The sequence below is a fragment of the Eriocheir sinensis genome, chromosome 5, assembly GCF_024679095.1.
Source record: "Eriocheir sinensis breed Jianghai 21 chromosome 5, ASM2467909v1, whole genome shotgun sequence".
Classification (NCBI taxonomy): domain Eukaryota; kingdom Metazoa; phylum Arthropoda; class Malacostraca; order Decapoda; family Varunidae; genus Eriocheir; species Eriocheir sinensis.
The window spans coordinates 2,748,999-2,765,334 of record NC_066513.1 but is presented as its reverse complement, the minus strand read 5'-3'; the positions used below and the strand labels follow the sequence as shown (position 1 = coordinate 2,765,334).

General features: G+C 44.5%; 1 protein-coding gene across 1 annotated transcript in view; it reads right to left on the bottom strand.

Annotated features, from left to right (window-relative positions):
* Positions 1-2,271: 2,271 nt before the first annotated feature.
* LOC126982756 (protein turtle homolog B-like) overlaps positions 2,272-16,336 on the bottom strand; it is an 83,970-nt gene continuing 69,905 nt past the window's right edge. The window contains exons 11-16 of the mRNA XM_050835088.1: positions 11,551-11,663; positions 7,427-7,610; positions 6,744-6,923; positions 5,620-5,750; positions 3,156-5,347; positions 2,272-2,683 (exon numbers count right to left, since the gene is read on the bottom strand). Of these exons, the coding sequence (XP_050691045.1) occupies positions 5,177-5,347; positions 5,620-5,750; positions 6,744-6,923; positions 7,427-7,610; positions 11,551-11,663 (779 nt within the window). The 3' untranslated portion in view covers positions 2,272-2,683; positions 3,156-5,176. The remainder of the gene's footprint in view (positions 2,684-3,155; positions 5,348-5,619; positions 5,751-6,743; positions 6,924-7,426; positions 7,611-11,550; positions 11,664-16,336) is intronic.

Below are 16,336 nucleotides of genomic sequence, written 5' to 3'. Positions count from 1 at the left end.
GCCAAGAACCGAGTCCTGAGGGACGCCACTAGTGACCGGCGCCCACTCTGAGTTAAATCCGTCAATCACCACTCTTTGTTGTCTGTTGTTCAACCAATTCGCGATCCATTGGTTTACTTGACCGTCAATACCTATTTGCTTTAATTTATAAAGTAATTTATGATGTGGGACTTTATCAAACGCTTTCTGGAAATCAAGATAGACATCGTCCAATGATATGGTTACGTCATAAACTGAGAAGAGGTCGTTATAAAAGGTCAATAGGTTTGATAGGCAGGATCTATTGTTACGGAAGCCATGTTGTGAATCCCCAATTAATGAGTGGCTTTCGAGGTAACTCACAATTTTGTCTCTAATTATGCTCTCAAGTAGCTTACCTACAATTGAAGTTAGACTAATGGGTCGGTAGTTACCTGGTATTTTTTGTCTCCTTTCTTAAAAATCGGTGTCACATTAGCCTTTTTCCAATCCGAAGGGACGATGCCTTGTCGCAAGGACATATTGAATACGGTTGTGAGAGAGGAGACTATTTCGCTCTTTGTTTCTTTAAGCAGTATAGGATATACTTTATCGGGTCCGGGACTTTTTTTTTGTTTTAAGTGAATGGAGAGCTTTAAGGACTTCATCGGTTGTTATTTCAAAATTAGGCAATGCATGCTCGAGATTTACATTAGTACTGGTGCTGGTGGTAGTGGGAGGAAGACTGTTAGTATTAAACATCGAGGAAAATTAACTGTTTAAGAGGTTTGCAATGTGTTGGCTGTCAGTCACTAGTGCAACGTCGCTGTTTGTTAAAGGTCCAATTCCACTTCTGATTGTCTTTCTGTTGTTTATGTAACTGAAGAAAGATTTCGGATTATTTTTACAGTTGGCTGCAATATTTTCTTCATATCTACGCTTTACCTGACATACTAATCTTTTTACTCGTCGCCTGGCATCGTTATAAAGTCTAATGTTTTCGGGCGTGCTTTGTTCTTTCTTTAACCTGTAAAACAAATTTCTCTTCTTGACTGAGTGTTTAATTTCGCTATTAAACCAAGGTGGGCTTTTATTAGTGTTAGTTCGCTTCTCGCACAAGGGGACGAATGTGTTCTGCTGACTGCTGAGTGAGTAAGTGATTTTTAAAGCTTAGCCAGGCTTTCTCTACATTGCCGTCATCTGATAGTTGTATTTCTGTTAGTTTTTGTCGGATTTCTACGAAGTTAGCTCTTTTGAAATTAGGCACCTTTACTTTATTTTCAGTCACTGATGTTTGAGCTCTAATGTCGACGCGCACTAATTTATGATCGCAAGAACCGAGGTGTTCTCCTACCGTGACATTATTGACTAGGTTATCTTGGGTCGTTATAACAAGGTCGAGTATGTTATTTTGTCGAGTTGGTTCAGAAACCATTTGGCTTAGATAATTTTCTTCTAGAAATTCGATCATTCTATGTGACTCGCCTTCTGTACCTGACAGTGTCGCCCAGTCGATATGGGGGAGGTTAAAGTCTCCTAATATCAGTGAGTTGTTGTTATTTAGTGACTGCCTTAAAACGCTGTACATTTCAAGGTCGTCATCTAGTGATTGCCCCGGAGGCCTGTAGGTGACATATATTTAAATTGACTTTTGCAATGTTTACTCGCACGCACAAATGTTCAACGTAACATACTGTCTCTTGGTATTTTGTCAGTGGGTTGCAAAAAGCTTTTGACAAAAAGGGCGACGCCACCGCCTCTACGGTTCACACGATCTTTGTTGAAAAGTCTGTAGCCATCTATGTTGTATTCGGAGCTTAAATCAATATATGTGGTGTCGATAAATGTTTCGGTTATAGCAATTACGTCAAAATTTTCTGTTAGAGCAAGACATCTCAGTTCATCAAACTTGTTTCTTAGGCTACGCGCATTGAAACTAAGGATAAAAGAGAGAGAGAGAGAGAGAGAGAGAGAGAGAGGGGACGTTAGGAAAGGCCTTTGTTTTGTTGTGGTATTGTAGTGGGTGGTGATGATGGCACTGAAAAATATTGCTAACTCTCTCTCTCTCTCTCTCTCTCTCTCTCTCTCTCTCTCTCTCTCTCTCTCTCTCTCTCTCTCTCTCTCTCTCTCTCTCTCTCTCTCTCTCTCTCTCTCTCTCTCCTCTCTCTCTCTCTCTCTCTCTCTCTCTCTCTCTCTCTCTCTCTCTCTCTCTCTCTCTCTCTCTCTCAGCAGGGATCGTCAAATAAAACACAATAATACAAAGCATGAAAACGTTTTATCATTTCCATATAAATATTTTTTTGATTACATATATCTGTGGTACAATAACCGTCATCGTTACCAGTCAATTATTTATTAAACATCAATGGAACATCAAAGTAACACACCCACGCTCATAATTACATGTTCTTTTTCTCGGCCCGTCCCCTTGAGGTCCCTTCCAATACCAGAGTGCCAGACGCCGTTCCCCACAAGATTCTTACGACCCACCTGTACGGGTTAATTTCTACACCCAACGCAATAATGTCTATTCTTGGCTCGTCCCCTTGAGATCCCGTCTAATACCAGAGTGCCAGACGCCGGTCCCTACAAGCTTCTGACGATCCACCTGTACCGGTTAATTTCTACACCCAACACAATGAGGTCTATTTCTTGGGCCACTCCCTTGAGATCACTTAGAATACCAGTGCCAAATGTCGTTCCCCACAATCTTCTTACGACCCACCTGTCCGGGTTAATTTTTACTCCCAACACAATAAGGTCTATTCTTGGCCCGTCCCCTTGAGATGACTTCCAATACCAGAGTGCCAGACGCCGTTCCCTATAAGCTTCTGACGACCCACCAGTCCGGGTTAATCTATACACCCAACACAATAAGGTCTATTTCTTGGGCCGTCCCCTTGAGATCCCTTCCAACACCAAAGTGCCAGACGCCGCTCCCTATAAGCTTCTGACGACCCACCAGTCCGGGTTAATCTCTACACCCAACACAATGAGGTCTGTTTCTTGGGCCACTCCCTTGAGATCACTTCCAATACCAAAGTGCCAGACGCCGCTCCCTATAAGCTTCTGACGACCCACCAGTCCGGGTTAATCTCTACACCCAACACAATACGGTCTATTCTTGGCCCGTCCCCTTGAGATGACTTCCAATACCAGTGCCAGACGCCGTTCCCTACAAGCTTCTTACGACCCACCTGTCCGGGTTAATTTCTACACCCAACACAATGAGGTCTGTCTCTTGGGCCGTCCCCTTGAGATCACTTCCAATACCAAAGTGCCAGACGCCGCTCCCTATAAGCTTCTGACGACCCACCTTTCCGGGTTAATTTCTACACCCAACACAATGAGGTCTGTTTCTTGGGCCACTCCCTTGAGATCACTTCCAATACCAAAGTGCCAGACGCCGCTCCCTATAAGCTTCTGACGACCCACCAGTCCGGGTTAATCTCTACACCCAACACAATAAGGTCTTTTCTTGGGCCGTCCCCTTGAGATCCCTTCCAACACCAAAGTGCCAGACGCCGCTCCCTATAAGCTTCTGACGACCCACCAGTCCGGGTTAATCTCTACACCCAACACAATGAGGTCTGTTTCTTGGGCCACTCCCTTGAGATCACTTCCAATACCAAAGTGCCAGACGCCGCTCCCTATAAGCTTCTGACGACCCACCAGTCCGGGTTAATCTCTACACCCAACACAATAAGGTCTTTTCTTGGCCCGTCCCCTTGAGATGACTTCCAATACCAGAGTGCCAGACGCCGTTCACCAAAGTGTTCATCTGAACCACCTGTACGGGTAAATGACTACACGGTCTACACCCAACGCATTACTTTTCTCTCCGTAACAGTATGGCGCAAACCGGCCGAGAAAAATAAGTAACTAGAAGTGTATTGCTAAAGAAACATTCACGATAACCCGATAAATCTCCTTTTTGGGCCTTTTAAATAATTGATGCGGGAACCGAAGCGTCTGAGCATACCGGCCAGTGTCCCCTCAACGCAGCACATCGCCAGGCCATCGCGGTTTAATAGGACAGAGCGCTCTTCGTGTCATTTCCTGCGGCATGGCACTGTATTCCCTTAACGTAGGTGTTCAAATCCATACAGTAGGAGCTCGACATTCCTCCACGTCTTTTCCTGCGGCACGAGATTGTATTCGAACGTAGGTGTCCCGCATGTAAACCTTCAGACCTTCAATGTATTTACACAAGTATCTACTCATAGACACATTGGAGGAGGAGGAAGAAGAAGAAGAAGAAGAAGAAGAAGAAGAAGAAGAAGAAGAAGAAGAGAAGTATTCGGTTAGGTACTTACAGCTGAAGGAGACTTGGAACAGGAAGGAAAGAAGGGAAGGAATAGGAAAGAAGGAACAGAAGGATGTATGGCCAGACGTAAGGGAGGAAGAAAAGGGAAGGAAAGGAGGGAGAGAGGGAGGGAGAAGGAAAGAAGGAAAGAGGGAAGGATAATTGAGAGGAAAAAATAAATAGATAAAAAAAGAAGGAAACAAAGGAGGGAAGGAAGGAAGAAAGCAACCTGTAATCACTCTTCCCGTTCCTTCTCCTTCTTCCTCCTCTCCTCATCCTCGTCCTCCTCGTCCTTCTCTTAGTCTCCTCCAGTTCATAGCCTTCTCATTTTCCTCGCTTCGCATTGCTTCGTAGGTCCTCCTCCTCTTGGCCCTCTCTTATGTTCATTTATACACGTTGCCTTTCATTTACGTCACTCCACTTATTCTCGTCCTCCTCCTCTTTGTCTCCTCCATTCACGCTTATTAACAGTTCATAGCCTTCTCATTTTCCTCGCTTTGTATCGCTTCGTAGGTCCTCCTCCTCTTGGCCTTCTCTTCTGTTCATTTATACACTCTACTTATTCTCGTCCTCGTCCTCTTCTTCTCCTCCATTCACGCTTATTAACAGTTCAGTCTTTTTATTTTCCTCGCTTTGTATCGCTTCGTAGGTCCTCCTAATTTTTGTCCTCTCCTGTTTACTCACACACTTTGCTTTCCATTTGCGCCACTCTACTTATTCTCGTCCTCGTCCTTCTCTTAGTCTCCTCCATTCACGCTTATAAACAGTTCATAGCCTTCTTATTTTCCTCGCTTTGTATCGCTTCGTAGGTCCTCCTCCTCATTTTGGTCCCCTCTTCTGTTTACTCACACACTTTGCTTTCCAGTTCCGCTACTCTACCTGTCTTTCCCCGCCGCCGCAAGTCCCGTCGCGCTATACAAAACTCTCCTTGTTGAGTCGCGTGCAGTCAATCTTGATCTTGTGGTACTTGTGGTTGGTGGCGGTCCCGGTGGGGTGTAGTGGCTGTTGCTGCTGCTGCTGCGTCTGTGGCTGCGTCTGGCTGGGCACGTAGGTTCTGAGGGCTTTGGTTGGGCCGCCAGGACTCTGTATAGGGGATGAAGGGAAGGGGAGTCATTGTGTATGTGTGTGTGTGTGTGTGTGTGTGTGTGTGTGTGTGTGTTTAGTAGTAGTAGTAGTAGTAGTAGTAGTATTTTACGTTCATTTCATCTTAGTCGAAAAGTTAACATGCGCTCTCTCTCTCTCTCTCTCTCTCTCTCTCTCTCTCTCTCTCTCTCTCTCTCTCTCTCTCTCTCTCTCTCTCCCCATACACACACACACACACACACACACACACACACACACACACACACACACACCTGCGCCGTCCCCTCCCGTGGCTCCAACAGTCCTCCTGATGACTCCGTAGCACTGGGGTCATCGTCCTCGTCCTCGTCCTCGCCGGCCTCCGCCTCGTCTAGGGAAGCCTTGGTAGAGGGGGACGGCGGCGCTGGAGGAGGAGAGGGGGGAGGACTTGATGATGATGATGATGATGACGATGATGATGAGGAAGAGGAGGGGGAGAAGGAGGAGGAGGAGGAAGAGGTATTGAGGTGGAGGAATCAAATGAGGATGACTATTTGAGGTGTTGGAGTGGAGGAGGTGGAAAAGGAGGAGGAGGAAGAAAAGAAGGAATAAGAAGAGGAAAAAGAAAATGAAAATTAAAAACAAATAGAAGAATAAGAAAAAGAAAAAGAAAAAGAAAGGAGAAGAAAAAAAAAAGAAAAAAGACAAAAAGAAATACAAAAATAAACAAAGAATTGAAGAAAAGAAAAAAATCAGGGAAGAAGTAAAGAGGAAGAAGAGAACAGGAAATAAAGACAAGGAAGAAAGACAAAGAAAAAAGACAGTATAATAAAAAATATAGAACGAAAAGAAAGATAAAAAGGAAATAAGATAAATATGCAAACAAAAAAGAGGGAGAGAGGAAGAGGCGACTGATAAGATAATAAAATAAAGAAAGAAAAATAAGGAAAAGATTAAAGATACAGGAACTCGAAGAAAGAAAGAAAGGAAGAAAGGAAAAGCGAAAAAAAGGAAACGAGAGAAGGAAGCAAGCAAAAAAGAATTAAAAGAGGAGAGAGAAAAAAAGGTATTAGAGAAACGGCAGAGACAAAGAAAAAGATAATGACGCGAAAACAAAGGAAGGGAAAGATAAGAAGAAAAATGTCGAAAAAGAAAAAAAAGAAAAGAATTTGAATGTAGAAACTCAAATTTGCGGAACACTTTTAATCTCCTGTCAGTGGCTCATCACCTCACCTCACCTCACCTCACCTTAACACAACTCATCATCTTAATTCATGAACTCAATTTAAATCACCTTACACCACGTCACGTCACCTCATCTCCACTTCCCTCAACTCACCTTACCTCCCCTCACCTTACTTCCCCTCCCCTCCCCTCCCCCCCCTCGCCCAGTCTTTCCGTCATCACCGCTATTTACCTTCATCTCCGTCGGGCAGTTTGTGGTTGTCGGGGCACTCGTCCGGGCCGTGGCGGCGGCGCTGGCGACGGCATCGGGAGCGCGCCGCCACGGCCAAAACTGTCAGGACGAAGACAAAGCCGCTCACCACGCCCACGAACACGGCCAGGTGCGGGGTGGCCTCCACGCTCCGAGAGTTGTCTGGAAACAATTAAGGAGTGATGGTTACTACTACTGCAGCCACTACTGATGCGTTCACACCCCTGCCCTGCCGCCACGGGTAGACTACTGGTGTCTGGGGAACAAAGAACAATGTTTACTACTACTACCACCACTACTGCTGCCACGTTTACTGGTGTCTGGGAAGGAAGGAGTAAAAGTCAAAACTATTACCACTTCTACTGCGTCCACATCCCTGTCGCCACATGTCCGGAGCAATGGTCACAGGTACTACCAACGTTGCCAGATTATCATACTCAGAGCCTCGTATTTACCGGTTTCTGAGCCATAGCTATTGCCAAAAAACACCAGTAATTAACCATTTTAACGATAACTATATATGTAGGCAGTTATTGGGGTCGAAGAGGCACTTTTTGGGGTACGACAATCTGGCAACGTTCGCTACTACCACTACCATTGCCTTCACCCCCCTGCCATGCCACTACATTACTGGTTCTCCTCAGCCATCCCTGCCACACACTTACTGATCTTGTTCTCGGCGACCTTGAGCGCAAACCCCTGGATGATGTAAGGCGAGGATCGGCCCTTCTCGTTGGCCGCCCTCACCAGCAGGAGGTAGTCCCGCCCCGGCGCCAGTCCCGCTACGCTGAAGGAGGGCGTCGCCGAGGTGATGTTGGCAACCACCTCGTGTGTAGCGGCGTCCTGCACCTGTTGGGGGAGAGTAGAGGTGAAGATTGTTACTGGGGGGCTACCGACGGGAGATTGCTACTGGGGCTGCTGGGGCTGTTGGGGGTGATTGTTACTGGGGACTGTTATTGGGGGATTTTTACTGGAGGGATGTTGGGGGTGATTGTTACTGGGGACTGTTACTGGGGGATTTTTACTGGAGGGATGTTGGGGGTGATTGTTACTGGGGACTGTTATGGGGGGATTTTTACTGGAGGGATGTTGGGGGTGATTGTTACTGGGGACTGTTACTAGGGGATTGTTATTGGGGACTTTTGGTGGGGGATTGTTATTGGGGACTTTTGGTGGGGGATTGTTATTGGGGACTTTTGTTGGGTGATTGTTATTGGGGACTTTTGGTGGGGGATTGTTATTGGGGTCTTTTGTTGGTGATTGTTATTGGGGACTTTTGGTGGGGGATTGTTATTGGGGACTTTTGGTGGGTGATTGTTATTGGGGACTTTTGATGGGTGATTGTTATTGGGGACTTTTGGTGGGTGATTGTTATTGGGGACTTTTGATGGGTGATTGTTATTGGGGACTTTTGGTGGGTGATTGTTATTGGGGACTTTTGGTGGGGGATTGTTATTGGGGACTTTTGGTGGGGGATTGTTATTGGGGACTTTTGATGGGTGATTGTTATTGGGGACTTTTGGTGGGGGATTGTTATTGGGGAGTTTGGTTGGGGTATTGTTTTTGGGGACTTTTGATGGGTGATTGTTATTGGGGACTTTTGATGGGGGATTGTTATTGGGGACTTTTGGTGGGGGATTGTTATTGGGGACTTTTGGTGGGGGATTGTTATTGGGGACTTTTGGTGGGGGATTGTTATTGGGGACTTTTGGTGGGGGATTGTTATTGGGGACTTTTGGTGGGTGATTGTTATTGGGGACTTTTGGTGGGGGATTGTTATTAAGGACTTTTGGTGGGGGATTGTTATTGGGGACTTTTGGTGGGGGATTGTTATTATGGACTTTTGGTGGGGATTGTTATTGGGGACTTTTGTGGGGGATTGTTGTGGGGACTTTGGTGGGGGATTGTTATTGGGGACTTTTGGTGGGGATTGTTATTGGGGACTTTGGTGGGGATTGTTATTGGGGACTTTTGGTGGGGACTGTTATTGGGTATTTTGTTGGGTGATTGTTATTGGGGACTTTTGGTGGGGGATTGTTATTGGGGACTTTTGGTGGGGGATTGTTATTGGGGACTTTTGGTGGGGGATTGTTATTGGGGACTTTTGGTGGGGGATTGTTATTGGGGACTTTTGGTGGGGGATTGTTATTGGGGACTTTTGGTGGGGGATTGTTATTGGGGACTTTTGGTGGGGGATTGTTATTGGGGGAGAAGGAGGAGGAGGAGGAGAAGGAGTTGAAGGAGGAAGACCATCACGAAGAAGAAAGAAATGAGAAGTAGGAAGAGAGAACAAGGAGGAGGAAACGGGAGGAAGAGAAAGAGGAGATTGGCTGAGGTGGAAGAAGGAGGGGAAAGAAAGATGAGTGAAGGGAAGAAGGGAAGGAATATCGGAAAAAAGAGAAGGGAGAGAAGGGAAGGCGTTGTAGGGCTGGTGGTGGTGGTGATGGTGGTGATGATGGTGGTAGTGATGGTGGTGGTGGTGATGGTGGTGGTGGTGGTGGTGATGGTGGTGGTGATGGTGGTGGTGATGGTGGTGGTGATGATGGTGATGGTGGTGGTGGTGGTGGTGATGGTAGTGGTGATGATGGTGATGGTGGTGGTGGTGGTGATGATGGTGGTGGTGGTGGTGTTGCATGGTGGTGGTGTTGCATGGTTGCGTTCTCTCTCTCTCTCTCTCTCTCTCTCTCTCTCTCTCTCTCTCTCTCTCTCTCTCTCTCTCTCTCTCTCTCTCTCTCTCTCTCTCCTCTTTAGGATATTTTTTCTTCCATCCCTTTCTTCTGGGTCGTTTGTCTCTCTCTCTCTCTCTCTCTCTCTCTCTCTCTCTCTCTCTCTCTCTCTCTCTCTCTCTCTCTCTCTCTCTCTCTCTCTCTCTCTCTCTCTCTCTCTCTCTCTCTCTCTCTCTCTCTCTCTCTCTCTCTCTCTCTCTCTCTCTCTCTCTCTCTCTCTCTCTCTCTCTCTCTCTCTCTCTCTCTCTCTCTCACCATTTTCCTCCTCTTTCCTCCTTTCTGTCACTTTATCTTCTTCCATTTATTTTACTCACGTTCACCTCTTCCTCCTCTTCCTCCTCCTCCTCTTTTTCTGGTTCAACTATTTTCTGTTCTTTTTCCTTCTCCTCCTCTTCTTCTTTTCATTGCTATTTCTTTTGTTTACTCCTTGTTCCTGCTCGTTTGTGTGTGTTCTCATTCGATTTTTTTCATTATTGTTATGCTGTTTTGATCATCATCCTTATTCGTATTATTGCATTATTATTACTTCTTCTTAACGCTATTCTCCTTTTCCTACTTCTCGTTCTCTCCTCTCTCAAAAAATTATCGGTCAGCCTAAACACTCGAGGTCATTTAAGAGGAGATTTTTTCCCGAACCGAGTCATCCGTTACCAAAACAAGCTTCCTGTAAATGTCGCTTCTTCCTAACCTTATTCTTCTATTCCTACTTCTCGTCCTCTCCCTTCTCAAAAATTATCGGTCAGCCTAAACACTCGAGGTCATGTACTAACGGTTTCAGGGGCCGTGCTCCCCTGTTTTTCGCAAGTAAAACTTTAACAAAGCGTCGGACAAGGATGTTATTTTGGCAATGAATGTTTGAGACCCCGACCTAATGGGCAAAAATATGATTTGCTGTCACATGTGGATAATGAAGCACTTATAAGAGTAAATATAGGGTAAACTTGGCTAAAAGTTAAAGGCACTGTGGGCGAGGCTAGCCCCGCCCCGCTCATCTTCTTGTGACGTCGATGTGACGTTTAGCTTCGACGTATGAGTAATCATCCATCCAACCAGCAATTATGTTTTACTGCTTCACACACACACACACACACACACACACACACACACACACACACACACACACACACACACACACCGTAGCAATATTTAATCTACTGTAATTATGGATGTTCGTTATATGGACTATCAGTTTGGGAGAAACGGTCTTACTCGAAGGAAATTACTTATCCTTTACATGGAAAATGTGATTATTAGTAGTACATGCTGCATGTATGTAAACGAGCAGTAGTTTCTGGCTTCATCCCTTGTCGGCTCACCAACCTCCCCCATACCCAACCTTTCCTTCCTCACACAATCATCCCCACCCAACTACCCAACAACACCTTTGTCGTTGGCGGGGCTAGCCTCGCTCACAGTGCCTTTAACTTTTAGCCAGGTTTACCCTAAATTTACTCTTATAAGTGCTTCATTATCCACATGTGACACCAAATCATATTTTTGCCCATTAGGTCGTGGTCTCAAACATTCACTGCCAAAATAACATCCTTGTCCGACGCTTTGTTAAAGTTTTATTTGCGAAAAACAGGGTAACACGGCCCCTGAAACCTTTAGTAGGTGGAGATTTTTCCCGTACCCAGTTATCCGCTACTACAACAACCTTCCTGCTGATGTAGTTAAAGCCAAAACGATCCACTTCTGCAGAACCGCCTTGAGCGTTACTTCGGTGCAACAGGAATTAAATGAATGTTCCCTCGCCCACGTATAGCAAGTGTTTGACTGTTATGAGCTCCGTAGGTCACTGACGCGCCTGAGAAGTAGACTAAAGCGCTGATACAGGCAACCATGTCTCAGTTTCTCTCTCTCTCTCTCTCTCTCTCTCTCTCTCTCTCTCTCTCTCTCTCTCTCTCTCTCTCTCTCTCTCTCTCTCTCTCTCTCTCTCTCTCTCTCTCTCTCTCTCTCTCTCTCTCTCTCTCTCTCTCTCTCTCTCTCTCTCTCTCTATCTATCTATCTATATCTTTCTATCTCTAACTGTTCCCTCCCTCACCCTGTGCCCCGCGACTCACCGTGGTAAGGAAGACTTGTGGGAGGCCGCCGTCATGGCCAGGAACACAGGCCACGGCGAGGGACACGGCGCTGTGGTTCACTAGAGCGCAGGACACCGGCTCTTCGGGAGGACCTGAGGAAGGGTTGGAAGGAGGTGTCAGAGAAGTGAGGAGAAGTAAGTGGTAGGTGATGAATGTACAGGAAGGGAAGGAAATATGGAGATCCTGGGGGTGAGGTAGTGAGGCGGGGTGCGGTGTAAGTAAGGGGAGAGGAAAGAAAGCGTTATAGAAGTGAGGAGAAGGAGATTGAAGGAGATGAAGAGAGAGGAAGAAAAGGAGATGTGGAGATCCTGGGGGTGAGGTAGTGAGGCGGGGTGCGGGGAGAGGAAAGAAAGCGTTAGAGAAGTGAGAAGAGGGAGATTGAAGGAGGTGAAGAGAGAGGAAGAAAAGGAGATGTGGAGATCCTGGGGGTGAGGTAAGTAAAAATAAAGGGAGAGGAAAGAAAGCGTTACAGAAGTGAGGAGAGGAAGACGGAAGGGGATGAAGGTACAGGAAGGGAAAGAAGAGATGGAGGGCATAAAGGAGGTGAGGTAGCGAGGCGGGGATTGTCGAAGTTAGTAAATAAGTAAAGGGAAAGGAAAGAAAGCGTTAGAGAAGTGATAAAAAGGAGATGAAGGGAATGAATGTATAGGAAGAAGAGATGAAGAGACGGGAGAGGAAAGGTGTCAGAGAAGTGAGGAGAGAAGAGGGAGTTGAGGGGAAGTGAATAAAGGGAGGAAAGAAAATGTTAGAGAAATGAGTTGAGGAAGATGAGAGGAAATGAAGGTACAGGAAGAAAAAGAGAAAAAGGAAAGGGAGTTGAGGGGAAGTGAGTAAGGGAAGGAAAAAAGTGTTAGAGAAATGAGAAGTTGGAAATAGAAGGAGATGAAGGTACATGAAAGGAAGGAGGAGAGATGGAGAGACGGGGTCCGGTGGAAGAGAGTAAGTTAATGAGAGGAAAGGTGTTAAGGGAAGTGAGGAGAGGGAGTAAAGGGAGGGAAGAAAGTGTTAGAGGAGAGGGGGATGCAAGGAGATGAAGGAGAGATGGAGAGCTTGATAGGGGTGAGGTAGAAGGAAATAAGACAAGTAAAGATGAACTGGGAAAAAGAATATTGAGGCGGGAGAGAAAAAAAAAAGGAAAAAAAAGCGAGGAGAAAATAAAATAAGTTGTAGAAAAAAAACCCAAAATAATAAGGATAAGACGTGAATGAAAAAAATACGAGGATAGCAAAAGGGAAAAGAAAAAGAAAAGGAGAAGAGGAAGAAAAGCAGAAGAAAAAGAAGCGGAAGGAAAGTAAAACGAGAAAACAAAAAAAAAAAAAAAAAAGAGAAAAGCAAGAACAAGAAGGTGAATGTTGATAAATATAGACAACAACAACAACAACAACAACAACAACAACAACAACAACAACAACAACAGCTGAACGAAGAACAGTAAAAGGAAAGAACAAAATATGAGCACACACACACACACACACACACACACACACACACACACACACACACACACACACACACACACCGAAAAATTAAGAGGACAAACAAATGCATAATAATGACGTACAGGGAATGGCTTTGTCCTTTCTGCTTTGTTCATGGAAACTCTAAACAATGACAACATAGCAGAGTCACCCCCAAAATCCCTCCAACTTTAGATCACGAAGCACAAAGAAAAAACACTTGGGCCTTTAGTCTCTTCCGCCTCCGCCTCCGCCTCTCCCATCAACTACTTCCAAACCCCGAAAGTGAGATAAATCGGGTTGTAATGAGTCTTTCTTCACGTTCGCGGTACAAAAGAAGGGTCAAACTACCACCAGGGTCATAAAACTACCCCTAGATATGCCCAAAACTCCTACGAAGGCCTTGCTGAATGTGTGCGCTTAAGTGTCGAAATGTTTAAGAATACGACTCTAAACACTCTCAGCATCGCAGTCACCCCCAAAAAACTCCAACCCTACAAACTCAAGGCACAAAGAAGAAAGATTTAATGTCGGTATTTTCAAACTCCTCCGCATCTCACATCAACTATTTCCAAAGGTCGAAAGTGAGATTAATCGCGTTGTCATGAGTCTTTCTTCACGTTCAAGGTACAGAAGAAGGGTCACTCTACCACCAGGGTCATAAACTACCCCTGGATATGCCCACAACTCTTACGAAAGCCTTGTTAAATATAAGCGCTTACTCTACTCTATTCAGGAGCAGTAAGTAGCGGGCTTTTTTCTTTCATTATTTTTTTACGCCCTTGCACTGCCTCCTCTGCTGTAAAAAAATAGTACCTAAGTGTTTAAGAGTACGGCCCCTCTTAGGCTCGTACTCTCAGACGCTTTCGGCTCTCACAACAAAATATTTTCCAAGGCTACGAAGGAGGTTAGTCTGGTTCTCATGAGTGTCCTTCGCATTCATGGTGCAGAAGCCTTGTTAAACTATCTCAAGGCTCGTAAAACTACCCATGGAAATAGCCGCAACTTCTACGAAAGCCTAACTAAATGTGTGCGTGTGTGTGTGTGTGTGTGTGCGTCTGTGTGTGTGTGTGTGTGTGTGTGTGTGTGTGTGTGTAAGCCCTAAAATGTTTGAAAACACGGCTTTACCCTCATATTCAACATTTCTTCGTCCATGTACACACACACACACACACACACACACACACACACACACACACACACACACACATATGGCAAAGCTTTAGCAAGAGTAGTGAGCATCTCTTTGGGTAACTTTATAATCCTGGTGGTGGTGGGATTACTATTTTTTGTTGTTGCTGTACAGGAAGCAACTCGAGGGCAAAAAAAAGAAAGTCTAGAAAAAACAGCCCGGTAATCGCTGCTCTGTATTATGAAGGTGAAAAGAAAAAACACACACATTAGAAACCGGTTAATCTCCTTTTTTTGGTCTTCAGAATAGTTGACGTGCGAGGTGGAAGCGTCTATGAATGTCGACCTTCAGAGCACCTGCTGCTGGGTGATGATTTGAAACATTTGAAACATTTTATTATCCCTTTATACAATTATGTATTTACAATAATTTTGTAGTGCAGGGAGCCCATTTAAAGCTGGGAGCTTTTTGAGCAGTACTGGAAACTTAGGTGCCGGATTTAAACAATAGTGCAAATATATATATATATATATATATATATATATATATATATATATATATATATATATATATATATATATATATATATATATATATATATATATGTATATATATACATACACATATACACATATACATATACATATACATACATATACATACATATATACATATATATACACATACAAACATATAATATATGACAAAAGTAAAATGATGATAATAATAATAATAATAATAATAATAATAATAATAATAATAATAATAATAATAATAATAATAATAATAATAATAATAATAATTGTTATAGTAATAATAATAATAATAATAATTAACATTGTGATAATTATAAAGTAATAGTAGTGTAAATAATAATTAAAGTGATAATATTAACACAATATCATTAGTACAAAAATTGTAATTGATTTATAAAAATAATATGGTAGTACTGTAAATGATAATGTAAGTAATAGTATTAATACAATAATAATAGTATAAGGTAATAATTGATTAAGCTGAGGACACACTCTGACAGATGATACATGGACTTAATAATTATAATTGAGAAGAATATGTTTTTTAAATTGTTTTTAAAGGAGTGTATTGAATTTAGAGCTTTAATATTATTAGGAATAGAATTCCTGGTTTTAGGTCCTGAATAAGAAAGTGAGTGTTGAAAAAGTGTTAAATTATGGGCAGGTGTACGTAAATTTTCATGATGCTGGGAGAGAGACTGAAGGGAGATGATGCTCAGAGAGAGACTGAAGGGAGATGATGCTGGGAGATGATGCTGGGCGAGAGACTGAAGGGAGATGATGCTGGGAGAGAGACTGAAAGGAGATGATGCTGGGAGAGAGACTGAAAGGAGATGATGCTGGGAGAGAGACTGAAGGGAGATGATGCTAGGAGAGAGACTGAAGGGAGATGATGCTCAGAGAGAGACTGGAGGGAGATGATGCTGGGAGATGATGCTGGGCGAGAGACTGAAGGGAGATGATGCTGGGAGAGAGACTGAAAGGAGATGATGCTGGGAGAGAGACTGAAGGGAGATGATGCTAGGAGAGAGACTGAAGGGAGATGATGCTCAGAGAGAGACTGAAGGGAGATGATGCTGGGAGATGATGCTGGGCGAGAGACTGAAGGGAGATGATGCTCGGAGAGAGACTGAAGGGAGATGATGCTGGGAGATGATGCTGGGCGAGAGACTGAAGGGAGATGATGCTGGGAGAGAGACTGAAAGGAGATGATGCTGGAGAGAGACTGAAAGGAGATGATGCTGGGAGAGACTGAAGGGAGATGATGCTAGGAGAGAGACTGAAGGGAGATGATGCTCAGAGAGAGACTGGAGGGAGATGATGCTGGGAGATGATGCTGGGCGAGAGACTGAATGGAGATGATGCTGGGAGAGAGACTGAAGGGAGATGATGCTGGGCGAGAGACTGAAGGGAGATGATGCTGAGAGAGACTGAAAGGAGATGATGCTGGGAGAGAGACTGAAAGGAGATGATGCTGGGAGAGAGACTGAAGGGAGATGATGCTGGGAGAGAGACTGAAGGGAGATGATGCTGGGAGAGAGACTGAAGGGAGATGATGCTGGGCGAGAGACTGAAGGGAGATGATGCTGGGAGAGAGACTGAAAGGAGATGATGCTGGGAGAGAGACTGAAGGGAGATGA